Source organism: Rhodamnia argentea, chromosome 8 (assembly GCF_020921035.1).
Source record: "Rhodamnia argentea isolate NSW1041297 chromosome 8, ASM2092103v1, whole genome shotgun sequence".
Lineage (NCBI taxonomy): Eukaryota > Viridiplantae > Streptophyta > Magnoliopsida > Myrtales > Myrtaceae > Rhodamnia > Rhodamnia argentea.
In genome coordinates this window covers 22,765,823-22,783,024 of record NC_063157.1, presented here as the reverse complement: position 1 = coordinate 22,783,024, position 17,202 = coordinate 22,765,823, and the positions used below count along the sequence as shown (strand labels likewise).

At 42.4% G+C, this 17,202-nt stretch overlaps 2 protein-coding genes across 4 annotated transcripts; both read left to right on the top strand.

Annotated features, from left to right (window-relative positions):
• Positions 1–10,008: 10,008 nt before the first annotated feature.
• Positions 10,009–13,925, top strand: LOC115735421 (ABC transporter G family member 9). The gene is made up of 4 exons (XM_030666643.2): positions 10,009–10,457; positions 11,221–12,025; positions 12,807–13,132; positions 13,218–13,925. The coding sequence occupies exons 1-4, from the start codon at positions 10,305–10,307 to the stop codon at positions 13,875–13,877; spliced, it is 1,944 nt and encodes a 647-aa protein (XP_030522503.1). The 5' UTR covers positions 10,009–10,304; the 3' UTR covers positions 13,878–13,925.
• Positions 13,926–14,867: 942 nt separating this feature from the next.
• Positions 14,868–17,154, top strand: LOC115735420 (high mobility group B protein 7-like). 3 transcript variants are annotated; one of them, XM_030666641.2, is made up of 8 exons: positions 14,868–15,126; positions 15,820–15,902; positions 16,066–16,117; positions 16,216–16,326; positions 16,411–16,468; positions 16,555–16,599; positions 16,681–16,764; positions 16,868–17,154. In XM_030666641.2, exons 1-8 carry the CDS (start codon positions 15,008–15,010, stop codon positions 16,967–16,969), a joined length of 654 nt encoding a protein of 217 aa, XP_030522501.1. In that variant the 5' UTR covers positions 14,868–15,007; the 3' UTR covers positions 16,970–17,154. The 3 variants fall into 3 exon arrangements, with proteins under 3 accessions (XP_030522501.1, XP_030522499.1, XP_030522497.1); XM_030666639.2 differs by having other exon boundaries at positions 16,681–16,767; XM_030666637.2 differs by having other exon boundaries at positions 14,999–15,126; positions 16,681–16,770.
• Positions 17,155–17,202: the final 48 nt, after the last annotated feature.

Here is a 17,202-nt window from a genome sequence, read left to right as displayed (position 1 = left end):
TAGAAGTCACGTATCAGCCGGGGGCGAGTTTGTTGTCGCGGGCAATGGCTAAACCTGTTGCCGTCGGCTTCAACATATAGGAACCCGAGCGTGTGAAACAGGTCAAGTAAATTTTGCTGGCCTGCTAGTTCTGTCTCCCAGGTGAATACCGGGTTTTCATTCATCCGTACAGATTGCGAGAGCCGATGCCGTGATCGTCGGCATCACAACGGTGGAACTGCTCGATGAAGCCGAATCTCCAGAACACGGGCTGAAGGGACTAGAGAATTCCCCCAGATCCTCACAAATCTGCATTAAACCTTGCCTTTCGACCTGCGGAAAGTACCCCCATGTTTGTTTACAATATCTTTGTTTATTTAGGGCAGAAGGACGCTTCAAGTGCCAATATCTGTGTACTACACTCATTTGATGTCAATATTTTTTTTCGGCTCACTTAAGTGCCAATTTTTAAAAAAACGGTTATTTGAGTACCAATTCCTATGAGCTTTGCCGGAAATATTACATGGCATCCACATGGCTCGTCAGATGATCCCAATCACAATAAAAAAGCTAAAAATTAGTTTAAAAAATCCACATAATATTAAAAAATTTAAAAATAAGTTAAAAACTATAAAAAAAAAAAAAAAAAAAAAAAAGTTGCAACGACAAGGGCTGTGCATCGCCGGCAAGTGTAGGGGATGGCTAAGGGCCCCGCCGAGCCGTCGCTACGTGAGGTCAACCTCACCGTGGGTCAGAGAGGCCTCGGCCAGCCAAGGCCAGGCCTTGCCGACCCTAACGAGGCCTCGGCGGGGTTCGCCGGGCCTCCGCAACCTCCCTCGGCTATCCCCCACCCTCGCCGCTACAAACAACCCATTTTGGTTTTTTACCTTTTTTCTTATCTTTCAGCTTATTTTTCTGTTTAATTTTAACTTTTAAAAAAATTAACTTATTTTTAAGTTTAAAAGTCCACGTGGACTCCATGTGGCTTGATTTTTTTTAAAAAAAATTTACCGCGTAATTTTGTAAAATTAAAAACAAATGACAAGAATTAGTTGGCCAAATTTTCTCGCCATTGGCACTAAAGTAATCATTTTTTTCCCGATTTGGCACTTAAGTTAATCAAAAAAAATATTGATACTAAAGTGAGTTTCGTACATTTTGAAATGTGTTTTATTTAGAGAGGATGTTTAAATTCTTCGTATAGACTCATGTGGCCATGAAAATTTCCATTGAAGAAACATTTAATGATATGCCAAGTGCCAAACCCACCTTCTCCAATCTGTGAATTCATTACAGTCCCGAGTCCGTTTCATCGGATGCTCCTGCTCTGCCATTGTTCAATCTTCGCCCATCCCCACTACAGCGATGGATCCCCTGCAAACATTAAATATTCACTCTTACGTACTTCGTACGAATCGACTGAGTGCTTTGTCCCGACACTGTCCTCCACATCTCCAAACAAACCTTCCTCCACGTCGAGAACTCAAAACAAGAACGAGGGTGCACCCAGAATCCGGATAAGATCTCGGACCCTTCTTCGGAATACTCCGTGTTTGGATGCAGCGATGTTAGGAGCGCACGACAAAAGTACAATACTAAGCTCATCAAAATATTTAGTTGAACCAATCTTATTAAATACATTAATCTTAATTCTAGGTATCGGCGCTTCTCTCGACATGACCTCTTCAAGATATCTTTCTTCCAACGGTACCATGCCACAACACCCAACTCCTCGTAAACTGGGTTTGTCACCATTATTCCTTCAGGCCACCAATCAATCATTGGAGCGCGCAATAGAAGTCTAATAGCTTCATCTAGAGAGATCACAAATAGGGAGCCCAAATTCGAGCCCATCGATATATCTAGTTGGACTCACACCATATCATTTCTTTATTGTGGGACTTCTTTATCACAATTCAACTAAAATTACGATAAGATATACGTGATCCCGATACATTATAGTGGCATGATGAAACGAAATTTAGTGGCTTCCCAAAGCATTATAGTGGCACTACGAAATGAAATTTAGTGACTTATGCAAGTGCGATGCTCTGATGAAAATTTAGGTACACAAAACCTCATTCTTGCCAAAATGATGGGAATATTCGAGAGATGAAAAAGGCTGAAGTTCTGCTGTCTTACGTGGGTTTAATGGTTCCGTGTATGGAGGGTGCTTCTTACTATGATTACTCGGACACCCTATGTGCACAGAGGAGTCCTCGTCTCGTGTCCTCTTCCAGCGACGACAAGTCGTGCTCTACTTCGCCTCGAAAGCGACGGGTCGTCGTTCTTTTGGGTGTGCTTTTTGATTGAGCTTAAGTGAAGAGTGGGGGAAGGAACCCGCCTTGGACCTCACTTGTGAAGTGTTGGTGGGAGAGCACCCCCGGGCGACCCCCCCAGTCCGGATCGATGTTTTCGAAATCGCACCCGAAATGAATCGAGAATCGGGTTGTGAATTGGTTGGTTCAAGAGTGAACTCATCAAACAATGATCGTATCGGAAAGAATCGAGCAAAAAACCACGTTAGCATGAAGTTCGTGCCATGAACTGATCCGATATCGACGTTGTTAATCCAATGCGACTTTCAAAACTTCTGCCCAACAATAAAGCTCGTTTATGTTTCATGGGGAGTGAACTACCTGAGCAATAGCAAGATAACAATTTCAATTGATCTTGATGTTTTGTAGTCCTCGTTCACCTAACCACTCGAACTTTTTGATTGGACTTTTTAATATTGTCTCGAAGCTAGGTTCCGCAATCTTCATGCTCTAGGTCTATCAAGCATGCGACTCTTCATTCTTTAGGTTAGGCCCGAGTTCTCCCATATGGTATCAATGCTTAGGATACATACGTTATTTTTAACGGACTTTTCACCTAATAATTCAAACTTTTAAAAAGCTTGTAAGAAAATACCAATGCACGATAAAGAACTCATATCACTCAAATGCTCAATATATTATATTTATAAAGGGAGTCTTGGTATCGATGGCGCATCATTGCAAAAGATTGAATTTTCAAAATGTCCGTCAATACGCCTTTTATCAGATGCCACGACATGACAAAATAACCCAAATTTAGAACAAATTGATTACCAAATTAACTCCAAAGGGCCGGAACAGGTCCACTTTTTACCTTTATTTGCCGAGAAAGTACAAAATTATTATTATTAATATTATTGCTGTTATTATTATTTTGTTCTAAGTTGAGCTGATCAACGAAACCTTAACGAGGGCGACACCTACGGACAGGGACAAGTCAGACAAAACGCAACGAGGACAAGAGCGACGGGCCGACTGCAAAGAAGTCGTTACGGGCCTCATTCAATGCGGTAATCCTTCGGTTAAATTTTTATCGAGGATCGCAATAAATTCACCACGTGTGAAAATCGAAGCGACAGAGGTATACGAGATACGACCATGGGGAAGATGGATTTTTTTTTTTAGCTAAAGCATTGTCTTTACTGCCATTGTCAACAGAGTAGAATCATACGTACGGCGACATGAATAGGTAGCGTCGGAACTTTCTACCACGGAGCTTCTTAACCACACGGGAATATGGGATTGACACGGCATGACAAGATCAGTACTCAAACAAGTCGCCTTGCAAAAACGGGGGCTCACGATCAGGCCGAGATAAAAAGAAAGCCCGTCATCCCTAGAAAGTTTCGATCTTTCCCTGAGTCTAAATTTTCGTAACATCTTTTATCTTGCCTTCCTAAAACTGTTGCGTCAGCCATTGAATCGGCACTTGCCGATAAAATCGAAAGGCGCGAACTTTTAAGTATTGAGAATGAAAATTTGTTTGATAATAGATGAAAATCGGGAGATAAATTGCAACGGTTTCTTACCAGAACGGAATGGTGAGCATTATTGGGAGAATTGTACAATCTGTTAATATTAAATGCACTTGAAGTGCTCATCAAGCCTGCCCGAGTCAAACAAAGCAAAAGTCAACTATTTTGTCCTGTTTACCCTTCATCCTTTTTTACTGGCCAGTGCATAAGGAGGCCCGAGGTTTGGCCAGAGTAAAAGATGCACCCAGAAAACCGCAGTAAAAAGCAGCGTGTTCCTATACATTGCTAAAGTGGAAACAGTTTGCCTCATCCGCAATGACACCTAATTTCACTGTGTAAATGTCATTCTTTTACCCAATTACCTGTGGATTTTTTACTGTCGCCCTACATATCCTCGCTCCAATGTCTTCAACATTCCAATTTATGAAGTGAATATTTCATACACGAGAGAAGGAAAACAAGAACAAGAAAGAAAAGCCACCATGTCGTTTATTCTTTATGTGAAGGGATAATAACATGAGTGGTATGTGAACGTCGGTCCAATATGCAATGTCGTCTAAGAATTTGTGCAATGTGGTCCGTGAATTTTGATCCGATGTATAATGTCGTCTCCAAACTTCTAATTTTATCAATGTGATCCTTGTGACCTATTTCGAAATTTTCAATGTTGTCCATAGACTATGTGAACATGAATAAAATTGCAGGGATCAAGTTGAACGTTAGACCAAAGTATATGGATAGCATTTAATAAATTAGAAATTTAGAGACGGCATTGCACGTTACACCAAAGCTCAGGAGTCAATTGTGCTGTTCCCACTTATGTGAACTCGCTGTGGACAAGCAAGGAGAGCGTTGCATGTTACAAGTCAAAAGTCAAGTACAAATCTAACTAGCCCCATAAAGATTGGACAAGGAAGAGGATGCCCTTTGGTCTAGGAAGAGGATGCCTTTTGGTCTCAAGGGTTTAAGAAACTTTGAGATGTGTCATGCCCATGAGGTCATCGGATTATGAATGACTGTCCCGCTTTAACGGTGAATAATTGTCCTGCTTTTAACTCATTCTAATTGAAATCCCCGTCTTTTTATTGCTTTTCAATATCCATCTGTACATCTATCATGAGTGGCATTTGATGTCAATTCATCGAATCTATCCGAAACATAATTATCTCGTCATGTAAAATTTACGTACATCTGTATTCACTCTCAATTTTCTGCCGTGGACTACACCACCCCGCCCCCATAAAAGAAAATTCTCTGTCGCAAATTTATGCTTAAGTATCATCAGCCATAGTTCTCGACAGCAAACGCAACCAAAAAAAAAAAAAACCAGACGAAGAAAGAAATCAAGAAAAGTAATTGTTGGGGAGGCAGTGAGAAACATTATTGCTTATGATTGTGACCGAGGTCATCTCTAAAGTAATTGGACTTATGTGCTAGCTTGGATCATGCACAGCCCAAAATCTATGAAAGCATACAGTTTCTGATATAAAAAATGAAAAAAGTTGGTTTGCTTTTCCCCCAAACAGAAGCCAAAATTTCAAAAGAAGGGGGAGATAAGAAAAGTACCAAAACGACACAAACAATCATCTGTCCATCAACACCCAGAAAGCGAATCCAACCAAATTTGTGATTTCATTGATTTTCAGCAAGCAGAACTCCATAAAGTAAATACCAAAAAAAACAAAACAAAAATGAAGAGATCAAATTGAAAAAAAATTTTAAAAAAAAATCTCTTCTTGTCAAACCCTCAAAGGGAAGGAGCCCCCATGTGCCCCCCACCACAGTCTATACGCACCAGCCGTAGACTTTTTACAGTTAGCGACAACTCTGTTTTACTCTGTACACAAAAAAAAGCAGTCTTTTTTAGAGAGAGAGAGAGAGAGAGAGAGAAAGAGAGTACAGAAGCTCCACTCCCCATAAAAACCCCTTCTCCATTCTTGCACCTCAAGCCAATCCCACCACTCCCTGTACACATTCCTTTTTGTAGTCCTCTTCTAGCTCTTGTTCCGTGGGGAAGATCAGGGAAAGAAACGGGGAGGGACGCAGAGGATGGGGTTGGTGAGCATGGCGGGGCTTTGCTTGGAAGCGAGCGTGGTCCTGTTGGGCGGGAAGAGGAAGCTGAGCAGCTTGTTCTGGAGGGCGAGGGCGGAGATGACGAGGCAAGTCCTGAAGAACAGGAGCGTCATCATCTGGTCTAGGAACAAGAAGAAGACGAAGAAGAAGAAGAAGAACCAGAGGTTCAGCTTCCAGTACGACCCTTTTAGCTACGCCCTCAACTTCGACAATGGCGACTTCGGTTTCTTCTGCTAATGACGGTGCTTATGATGATGGAGTGTTTCGAACTTGTTTGTTTTGCCTTTTTTGGGAGTAACAGTAGCAGCAGCAGCAGCAGCATCAGAGCTGAAGAAGATGGCATAGGAAGAGGGAGGTGGGGTTTCTTTGCTTTGTTTAGTTTTTTTTTTTTTTTTCTGGGAAGGGTCTTGTCATGTTGAGCGACTCATGGAAGGTAAAGACCCACTTTTGGTTGGTAATCAAAGCTCAGCTGGTTCGCTTCATTTGAACTGGAGAGATGAATGATGAGCTCATTATGAATTTTATGTTTCACTAGATTCACTTCCTCTTTAATCTGAAAATGATTATCTGACTCCAATTTTTTATTAACGGACTATTTCAAGAGAAAAAGAATAATTGAAAATTATTGTGCGGTCGACTCCTTCGGGCATTCGCGATGCAAAACATGCTGTCTCTCACGCCGCAGACTGTTGTTATGCTAACAGAATCCTTATTCTTTCGCTTCGACGTGGTCTACCGACTAAATTGCCTTCTTCGAAATGGCCCATGCTAATATTATCTTTAAGCATACATATCACTCATTCCACACTTGGTAAAAAGTTCTAGCGGTGAATCTAATAAAAAGCCTTCGACCAAAAAATTATTTTAAAAAAATATAATAAAAAGCCAAAGTATAAAGGAAAGTGCAATATTTCCTTAATTGCGAAGATCACATTAAATTTATTTATTTATTTTTGGTATTATGCTATCCTGTATTATATAAGTCATATTGTGTGTGCTATATGCAGGTTGCGAAATTTTGTTTCCTCTTCACGCATCCCCATCCATTCTCTTCTGAAAGTGGAGATTTGATTCCCTCACCTCCTCCTTCTCAAATGAGAAGAGTGGCCACTGAAACAAGTCCCGGTGATTATGTCTGACAAAAATATAGTATTCTGCAATTGTAAAATTCCCAAAAAGTGTCCTAGCTCGAATATTACTAACAACACATTTCAACTTTCGAGCATATTTCGTGCTGGACAAGCCGCGCGTGATTTAAAGATGATCCATTGTGCATTCACACTTGAATTCGTTGTCGTCTCTATTTGATGAAGATGTTTTAGAGAGGCTTTTAACTTGGTAGGCTCGACACCGTGCTCGTCAAATGCAATAGCAAGATCTATCATCTTAATACAAGTTGGCGATATAAAGTAGTTTAATTATCGGGTTAAATCCTTATCCAACCGGTCGTCAAAGACATCGATTTATATTTACAATGAAATTAGGAAATCGGGGACACGCAATATATACATATAAACTCTCGAAGTCACCAAAATTATGCAGTTCATGCGTTCGTGCATTCTATAATTAAAGCTTTCTCTGAAAGATATGAGAGTTAGAATTACGTTTTATCTAGGCTCGTGCTATGAAATAATCGTGATTTGTGCTATTCCAATCCAAGTAAAAAAAAAAAAGGCGAAAAATAAAGTATGTACTCTTCCTTTCTCTTTTTTTTTTGGAGAGTTATAATAGTTGGTGCTTATTGATATTTCGTTATTTATTTGTGAAAATATCAAATGGTTGGATTCTAATCTTTAATAGTTCGGTAGTGGGTTATGGCTGGGCGGCCAGTCATCAGCAATAGCTTGTTGTCGGTTGGGCCTGCCCATACCAGATGGACCCGAAAGCATTTTGGATGGGCTGGATATGCGACTTCTTGTTATCATCGGCCCAATTAAAACGGCACAACTTTTTTTGGGTTAATTTTTATTTTCTTCTGTCCTTTTCTTTTTTGAGCGGCAACACATTGGAACCCACCTCATGCTCTGCTCAGCCCAAGCCCCAACGATAGCTAACTCCGATGCCAATGAGTGTCGGCATTCACTGCGAGAGTAACAACATGGTTATCGGTTACAAATAGAGGTGGAAAAATGGGTCAAGAATCTATATTCTAATAAGGGGTGAGCGGTTCCACATTCCGGATAAGTTTGAGGTGGAACTTGGAACCTACTTGCTAAAATAAGTTCCTTATTTTTTGGAACCCGGAACCTACACTATATAATATGAAACTTGGAACCTACCGCGTAACAGGTTCCAAGGTCCGATTCCAAGGTACCCGGGAACTTGCCAATATAACTCCCATTGCATCAAAACAGAAGACATTCATATGACAATGTTATTGAAATAGTGACTTTAACGACAAAAATTCAGGATGTTGAATTACATAACAATATGTATGATTCAGCATATATGGTGGCTATCAAGAATTCAAGATTCAAAAACCTTCTGCTGAAGCAAAATGGTCCAAAGTGCCCTAGCTTAATGGGAAGCTGAATGAAGTCAATCCGACCATATAATTTATAAGTTATCGAAAATACAAAAAAGCACATTTTTTTTTTCATTGTGACGCCTAGCCCACCCAGCGGCCTTGTATTTTGCTTCTCTCTCGGCTTCTCTCTTCTCTTTACTCTATCATTTTTCTCAGCTCGACCTTCTTCGCAAACACAATGACCTATCACTTCTTGAATGCACTAATTATGATTTGAAAACCGAAAAATGGACATTCAAACAGGCGAACAGCAATACAAGTGAGCCAATCCAACAACAGAGATCTAAAACAAAGCTATCGTGGCAAGGCAGTCATGTTCGATAGATTATGGGACAGAGATCTACAAGAAAGTTGGATGGTTGTCGAACAGATTATGGACCGACACATGCTTGAACACGAAAGGCTGAACTTTCTTTTCGAGTACAATCAAAACAACGCATGCACATTACCTGATTTATAGAAGTTGATGAGGCTGCGATGGACGGTCGCCAATGGATGAGAGGTCGTGCGACTGGCGAAGCTGAAAATTGGGGATCTCGGGGAGGAAAAGTGAGAACTGGAAAAGGAGAGAGCTTTGCCGGAGAGAGACAGTTGGCGGTGATGGAACCGGTGGATGGGAGGTCGCGCGCTAGATTGACGGTCACCGGGGACAGAAGGTCGTGAGGTCATGAGTATTTCACGAATCGTGAATGAGCCCCAACACTGTTTCACCGTGCTCTCCAAGTCTTTTTGTGTTTTCACTTTTTGTAACTTCTGTTAGGTTTAGTCTAGGGTTATCGGGTTCCGGTTTCGGTTCCAGTTCGATTCCACTAAGAATCGGGTACCGGACCCCGGTTCATTAGAATTTGGAATCGGATGGAGAACCGGCGGTTCGGTTCTTCGGTTCCCGATTCTATCCTGAAACCATGTTCAACCCTAATTCTAACTCATATTTAAGAGCGTGGGTCATAAATGAATTGCGAAATAATTTTTTTTTTCGAGCTTAACAAACTTAAGTGGGTCATAAATGGATCACTTAACAACTTAATATGTCTTGGATGGATTGGCTAATTATCTTAAGTAAAGCAATTTTTTAAATATTTTTAATTATAGAAATTGTCCTTGTCCATAATGTTATAGTAATGTTTTTTTTTAAATAATTCATAAGTTTTGTTAAATTGGATTGAATATGAAAGTGTTTTAGTAATATGAGTCGAGTTGGACACGGGACGAGTATGAATCGTTAGATTTATACTACATGAAAATGAGTGAAAATAGGTCAAATGGACCAATACGAATCCAAATCCGAGCCGACCCAATGGGTGGGTCTCGTGATAATTTTTAATGGTTGTATAAAAAGGCCCAATGGTTGTATAACTTAGCCAGTTGCCACAGAGCATCTCGAATGAACTCCCACGTACTACAAAAAATCTCGGCCGCCAACAACCGCAAACATGTGTTGCGAATCGCTGGTTTCTAGGGGGCCAGTTGCTTCCGAGTTTGACCGTCCCAACAAGAACGACGAACAAACCCTACATTCACGTCCTCTTTAAACCTCACCCCCCTATTTGTGCTCTCGGATCCAAAGTAAATGACTGAGCTTTCTTGAATGCGTGTTTTCATGCAGTCTCTCTCTCTCTCTCTCTCCTCATTCCAAGAAAGTTTGCGTCTTCGCGAGAGAGAGCTAGAGAGAGAGAAAGAGAGAGGAGAGAAGGAGAGGGAAATCAATGTGAACGTGGAATTCGATGGAGATCAGATGTGCTAACTCGCCACGTCCAAAACCCAACTCTTTCTGCATGAACCCCTCCTCCTCGAATCTCCCTCCCTCTCTCTTCTCTGATAAATATTTCGTCTTGGGTTCTTGCTGAAACGCCGCTTTCTCGAGGGAGTTGAGCGGGAGAGCGGTTGCTTTTCGTGGAGGGGTTCTGAGGAAGATCCGAGGCGAGAGGAGCCATGAACGGGAACCAGCAAGAGATGGTCGATCTAGAGGCCCAAAACCAGAAAGCCGACGTTGACGGCGACGACCTGGGACTCGGACGAGGTGTGGCGGCGGCGGCGACGTCGTGTATTTTCAGCAAGTCCAGTACCACCCCCATCACTCTCAAGGTACGCAAACGTCAGATTATCTCAAGGTCGCTTCGTATCATGTTGCTGGATTTGATCTGTACAGATTCTTCGTCAGATACGATAACTAGAATTAAGGAAGAAGGGAAAAAGATCGTGCGCGGTTTGGTCGACGGATCAGGCGTGGAGCCATTGTGAACCAAACCCATTCCCAGCGCGAGTCTTATGTGTACAGGTTGAGATGGCCATGGCCGGACCAAGAAAAAGAAACGATGAGGACATTGACCATATTCAGTCGTTTCCTCCAAGTTTTTAGAATCTTTAAACGTCCGGCGATCTAATGTCGCTATTCTCCGACGTCGCATTGTGTTGATCTCGCGCTCGGCAGGGGATGGATCTTTGGTAGCTGCATATTAGGGTTCCGAATTGATTTGACTCAAGCCGGATGATGACACTGTTAAGCTTTGAATTGGATTCTTGTTAGATATGTAATCTTGGTTGAAGAAGATTTATTTGAAAAACCGCTTTTATCTGGATTGGAATTCAAATGTTTATTCTATTTAAATGTCGCACACTAGTCATGTTTAATTACAGATAGAGTTTGCGGAGAAAAAAAGAATAGTCTACGCACGATTTTACGGCGCTCCTTATATTTAAATTAAGACAGTTCCTAGGCCCCATAAATTTAAATTCTACTTTCATTTTCAATTGAAGTTAAAAAGAAATGCATGCGACTGTTTAAAGTTCGATCTTCGTATATAACGAGACTAATAGTTTGGCTCGCTTTCCTCCTAACTATGCACAGTTTCGCAACGTCGTTTACAAAATAAAGATTCATAGAGCAGCGGGAGGATTCCTCCGAAAGAGTATGAAGACCGAAGAGAGAGTGATCTTGAATGGACTCACCGGCGCCGTTCAACCAGGCGAAATGCTGGCCATGCTCGGCCCCTCGGGGAGTGGGAAGACCACCTTGTTGACCACCTTGGGCGGGCGGCTTGCAGGCGGCCACTTGGGCGGGACCATAACCTACAATGGCAAGCCCTTCTCGAACTCGTTAAAGCGGAGCACCGGGTTCGTGACGCAAGACGACATCATGTACCCTCACCTGACTGTGACCGAAACCCTAGTCTTCACGGCCCTCCTCAGGTTGCACAAGAGTTACACCAAAGAAGAGAAGGTCATGCACGCCGAAGAAGTCATAGCTCAGCTTGGCTTGACCAAGTGCAAGAACAGCATCATCGGGGGCGGCGGCCTGAGAGGTGTATCGGGAGGAGAGAGAAAGCGGGTCAGCATAGGGCAAGAGATGCTCATTAACCCTAGCTTGCTGTTTCTCGACGAGCCGACGTCGGGGCTCGACTCGACCACGGCTCAGACGATTGTGTCCAAGTTGTGGGAGCTTGCGAAAGGGGGAAGGACAGTGGTTATGACAATTCATCAGCCTTCGAGTAGGTTGTTCTACATGTTTCACAAGGTGTTGCTCTTGTCCGAGGGAAATTCCTTGTACTTTGGGGACGGAGCGAGAGTGATGGAATACTTTGCCGGCATCGGATTCACACCTTCCGTGGCCATGAACCCTGCCGATTTTCTCTTGGATCTAGCGAATGGCATTGGTAAGTGCATGTTCCTTCAAATTAGTCTTCCACGAATTTTTTGGATCTTATTAAGGCGCATGACAAGCATGTCGCCTGAAATGTTTCCAAATGCAGTTTCATGATTAGAGTATGAGATAAAGTTATTGTTCGATTAGATTACTAGCTATCCCCTTTTACTCTTTCAAAACCGATCTCCTTATTTACTTGAAATTATACCAAAAACGCTTTTCATCTATGGATATCCTCCGAAATGTGTTTAATTGAAATTGGGGGATACATAATTTTGCATCTCAATGCATAATAATTTAATGCTCGAATTAAAACATACATTTGCTAAAGAAATGTGCTGATATTGAATCCTAGGACATATATTGTGAATTATTGCAGAATTCTGAGTAATTTGTTCCAGTTTTCTTGTACGGTGTTGATGTAACTCTTTCTCTATGAACCGCTCCCGAATATGAACGGAAAGATAGCACGAGCACGATTAAGCAGACCTTGGCCTTCGGATGCAAGAACCAGCTCGAGCCATCTCGAGGATAGATTGAAGCAAGAGCTCTGCCTGATCGAAGATTGCTTCGTTGAAGGAACTCTTGACACAAGCATTCTGATCGTCTGCCGACAACAGTTCGCAATCCGGCCTGTGTTCGAGTCCTTCTTTAATGAAGCAATCTTCAACTGCGCAAAGCTCTTGTTTCAATCTACCCTTGAAATATTTCTCGTACGCCGAAGCCATGGTTTGCTTAATTGTGCTTTCACTATCTTTCTTGCTGATTTGTTGATGTAACTGTTCTGGCAGGAACCGCTCCCGAAGATGAAGATAAAGAAAGCAAAAGCGCGATAAAGCAGACCTTGGCTTTGGCATACAAGAACCATCTGGAGGACGAATTGAAGCGAGAGCTCTGCGCGATCGATGATCGCTTCATTAACCAAGGACAAGAGCACAAGCATTCCGATCGTTGGCCGACGACATGGTGGCAACAGTTCACGATCCTGCTCAGAAGAGGGATCAAAGAGAGGAAGTACCAGTCCTTCTCCGGCATAAAAGTTGTGCAAGTGACGATCGTCGCTTTCATCAGCGGCTTACTATGGTGGCAATCCGAGGCTTCTAATTTGCAAGACAAGGTATATATGTGACGGGCATTCTCGTAACTTGTTCTTCCTATGGAAATTCCGAATGGACCGACTGAAAAAATCCCGAATTATGCAGATCGGGCTCCTCTTCTTCTACTCGGCGTTCTGGGGCTTCTTCCCCCTCTTCAACGCCATCTTCACCTTCCCGAGGGAACGGATGATGCTCGAGAAGGAGCGGTCCTCGGGCATGTACCGGCTCTCCTCCTACTTCTTGTCCCGCATTGTCGGCGACCTCCCGATGGAGCTCATCCTCCCTTCCGCCTTCGTGATCATCACGTACTGGATGGCCGGGATGAAGCCCACGTTGGCCAACTTCCTGTGCACCCTCTTCGTGCTCCTCTACAGCGTGCTCGTGGCGCAGGGCCTCGGGCTGGCCATTGGGGCCACGGTGATGGACCAGCAGTCGGCGACCATCCTCGGGTCGGTGCTGATGCTCGCATTCCTCCTCGCCGGTGGGTACTACGTCCAGAACGTGCCGCCCTTCATCGGTTGGATCAAGTACCTGTCGGTGAGCCACTACACGTACAAGCTCCTGATGGGGTCGCAGTACAAGCCCGACGACACGTACCCTTGCGGCGGTTCCTCCTGCTTGGTCGGGGATTATCCGGGGATCAAGAAGGTGGGGCTCGACGGGCAGGCCGTCTCCGCCATTGCGCTGGGGATTATGTTCGTTGGGTACAGGCTCCTCGCCTACGTTGCTTTGATGAGGATAGGGATGACCAAGAAAAGAAAGTAGCGAATTTTTGTTTCTTGTTTCCTATTATTTTATGCTTTTCATTACGTAATCTTCTACGTCAAACGATGAAGTTAAGTGGTGCAACCTTTTCGATTACTCGTTAACTTCTAATATTCGAGCTCGAGTTTAGTTTCTTTTTCATCCGATATATGTGTCGATGAGAACTTAGTTTGACACGATAGGATAGAGTGGATTCAACTTCAAAGCTGATAATTTTTTATTTTTTTGGGGGTCAGATCAAAGATGATATGAGCTAGGTAAGGCACATACCCCCTTCTTTTTCAATTCACGTCTTCTGCCAATGTCGAATATTCAACGTATTTATCATATTATTCGCCAATTGGAAGGGGCCTATTGGCTAGTTTCTCGTTATCGGTGAAAGTTTTTATCATCATTTCGCCGCAATTAATCAAAGTTCAAAGTTAAAATGGTCTTCTAAAATTTTGCATACGATTGTTACCGTCGAGATGGAAAAATGTTTACTGCTCTATTTATTTCACAAACAATGAATAATTTGAAAAATATTTTTCAAAAAACTATAGCTTGTATAGCTTGCGAAAATAAATAAATGCAAAATATTCTCATAGTTTATGAAAATGTTTAGACATAAATATGAACGGACATTTTTTGTTAATTTTTTTTTTCTAAATCATTCGTTTTCTGCGAAACAAACGGAACTTAAAGTCTAAATAAAATATTTTCATCCTTTTCACTATTAGTCCACGTCATCATTTGTGGGCTGGGCCTCCGGACCAAGACAGGCCCAATCTTAAAGATCCTTACAGCCTTGACCGAGCAGGCCCAATAGGAGCCCGTAAAAATTGTGGCGCGTAGATTATGGTCGATCCAAACCGTCCAGCGTGTGTAAGAGATCGGACGGTGAGAGATGGGACACGTCATCGATCTGCGCCAGTAGCAACATCTAGAACGCGCGCACTCAGATGGCGGCAAAAACTCGAAAAAAAACTTCACTCGATTCGCAATTTGGCCTTTCGTTTTTTTTCGTTTTCCCTCTTCAACGCCCTTCATAACACTCCGCTCCTCCTTCGGAATTTCATTCCAAACGAACGCATTCTCTCTCTCTTCTCTCTCTCATCATTTGCATCTTCTACTATTCGGAAGGAGCACCAATGGCGGGAGGAGGATCGTCGAAGTCGAATCCGCCGAAGGCGAGGAAGAGAGTGGAGGTCGACACGGCAGCGGCTTCTTCGCTCGTTCGCGGCAAGGATGGCAGTGCTTTTGCCCGATGGTAATGTCATCGCGGTTTTTTTTTTTCATTTCCTTCACCGAAAAACCGGTTTCTAAAGTAGAAGTTCATGTAGTGAAGCCGTGCACTGTGCTTTAGGTTCGAGATTCTGGTTTCTCTATGTCACTGCACAGTTTTCTTCTCCACTTAGCTCGTTGTTGGATCGGCGATTTGGTCTGTTTAGCCTCAGTAATAACCGGCGTGTTAATTACTTCCCTTCGGTCTTAGCTCTGTAGTCAACGTATGTGCTGAACCGGACGCGATGTTTGTGTATCTGCCAGTTTCGATTTACTTTTGCAGTAAATTGTCGTTTCTCCGTTTGTGCTTTGGTATTGGTCTGTTTTTTTCTCTTTAACTTTTTGTGGTAAATAGTTTGGCGACTCCTAGGTTTTGCCGTATAGTGTGTCTGCTTTCCAGAATCTAGTTTTCCAAAAGGTTGTTGAGCCTAATCTGCAAGTGAATGCGGATTTTCTGTAGAGAGAACAACAGGTTATATACAGGATGTAAGCATACTTTGCTGGTTTTGATTCGCATTTGGATTCTACTGTTGCTGTTCCGTTGAAGATTTTTGTTAGTTATTTCTAATTCACACTGTTAGTTGTTGAAGGAGTCCTACGGTAACTCTGCAATCATTTCCAGAATCTAGTGTTATATTTGGAAGTTGTGGCTGATCTGGATGTGAATGTGGATCTACAGTGAAGAGTGCAACAAGGATGTTCCAGTGGCGCTCATTAGCATGCATAGTTGCGGCCTTGATGCCAAAATCAAGATGAATTTGGGTATGTTTTCAAGTCTCGTTGCCTTTAAAGTATGATAAATGTGTTTGTACTTTGAATATACCCGTAGAGACTTATTTTGTACGTGACTGTCAAGTTTCTTGGTTATCTCTGAAATTGTGCGCATCATTTTGAGTAATTTAGGAAATTCCATCTGTGTTTTCAGAGGCTCAAGTAGTGGAAAAACCTGCTGAAGTGAAGAAGAAACCAGCGGATAGGTAAAACTCACATTACTGTTGTACTTTGTACTATCTTGTGATGCCACTTAGGTTGATAATTTATTAAGTTCTTGCAATGTCTGCTGATGAATTGACAGAAAGAGGTCATCAGAACCCAAGGCTAAGAAAGCAAAAATAGAAAAGAAGTCTAAGAAGGGCAAGGATGCAAACATGCCTAAGCGTCCTGCCACAGCATTCTTCCTCTTCATGTAAGGGCACCATTGCGTATTTGTGTGTTTTATTAACATCCCCTTTTTTAAAATTCTGTGCTGATTGAATTTTTAACTTTCCAGGGATGATTTCAGAAAGACTTACAAGGAAGCGAACCCAGATTCTAAGGGTGTCAAGGAGGTAAAAAATATTGACTTCTGCAGTACACTCCTAAAGTTTCCATGTCAAATCCTTCCTGGCTAAGTTCGTGTCATGTGATTGTATAGGTTGCAAAACAGGGTGGTGAGAAATGGAAGTCAATGTCGGATGAAGTGAGTTCGTTTCTCTTTACTTGTGACGTTACTATGTTGGGCAGGGTCTAGCAATGTGATCTGACAATTGATTTGCTGTAGGAGAAAAAACCCTACTTGGACAAAGCTTCTGAGCTCAAAGCGGAGTTCAATAAGGCCAAGGAGGCTTATAATGCTGAAGATGATGTGGTAGTGAGTTTGACCTTTCTATTGTCTATGGATTTACATGAATTTACCTGCACGGTCTCCCTTATAGATGCACTAAATTTTGGGTCTCGTGATTGGACAGAACGAAGAGGGTTCAGATAAGGAGGAAGCCGCAGATGTGGAAGTTGCAAATGAGGAAACTGAAGGCAAGGATACTGAGGAAGTATCAGAGGATGAGGAGTAGTCCATGCTTTGAGATTTCCATTTTAATGTAGGATGGTTTTAGCGTCTTGACTTCTAGTTATTGTAAATCAAAGTTCTAGCCAGTTCCACTTTTTTGACATTTATAGACATGGTTTTGTAGTCATCATGCAGTTTGGTTTCTGCACCAAAGGTTCTCAGCTTGTGGCCAGCGGATTAACCCTTTAATGCCTCTTCCATTCTGTGGTATCATTCCTCATGCGAGTGTTTCTCATT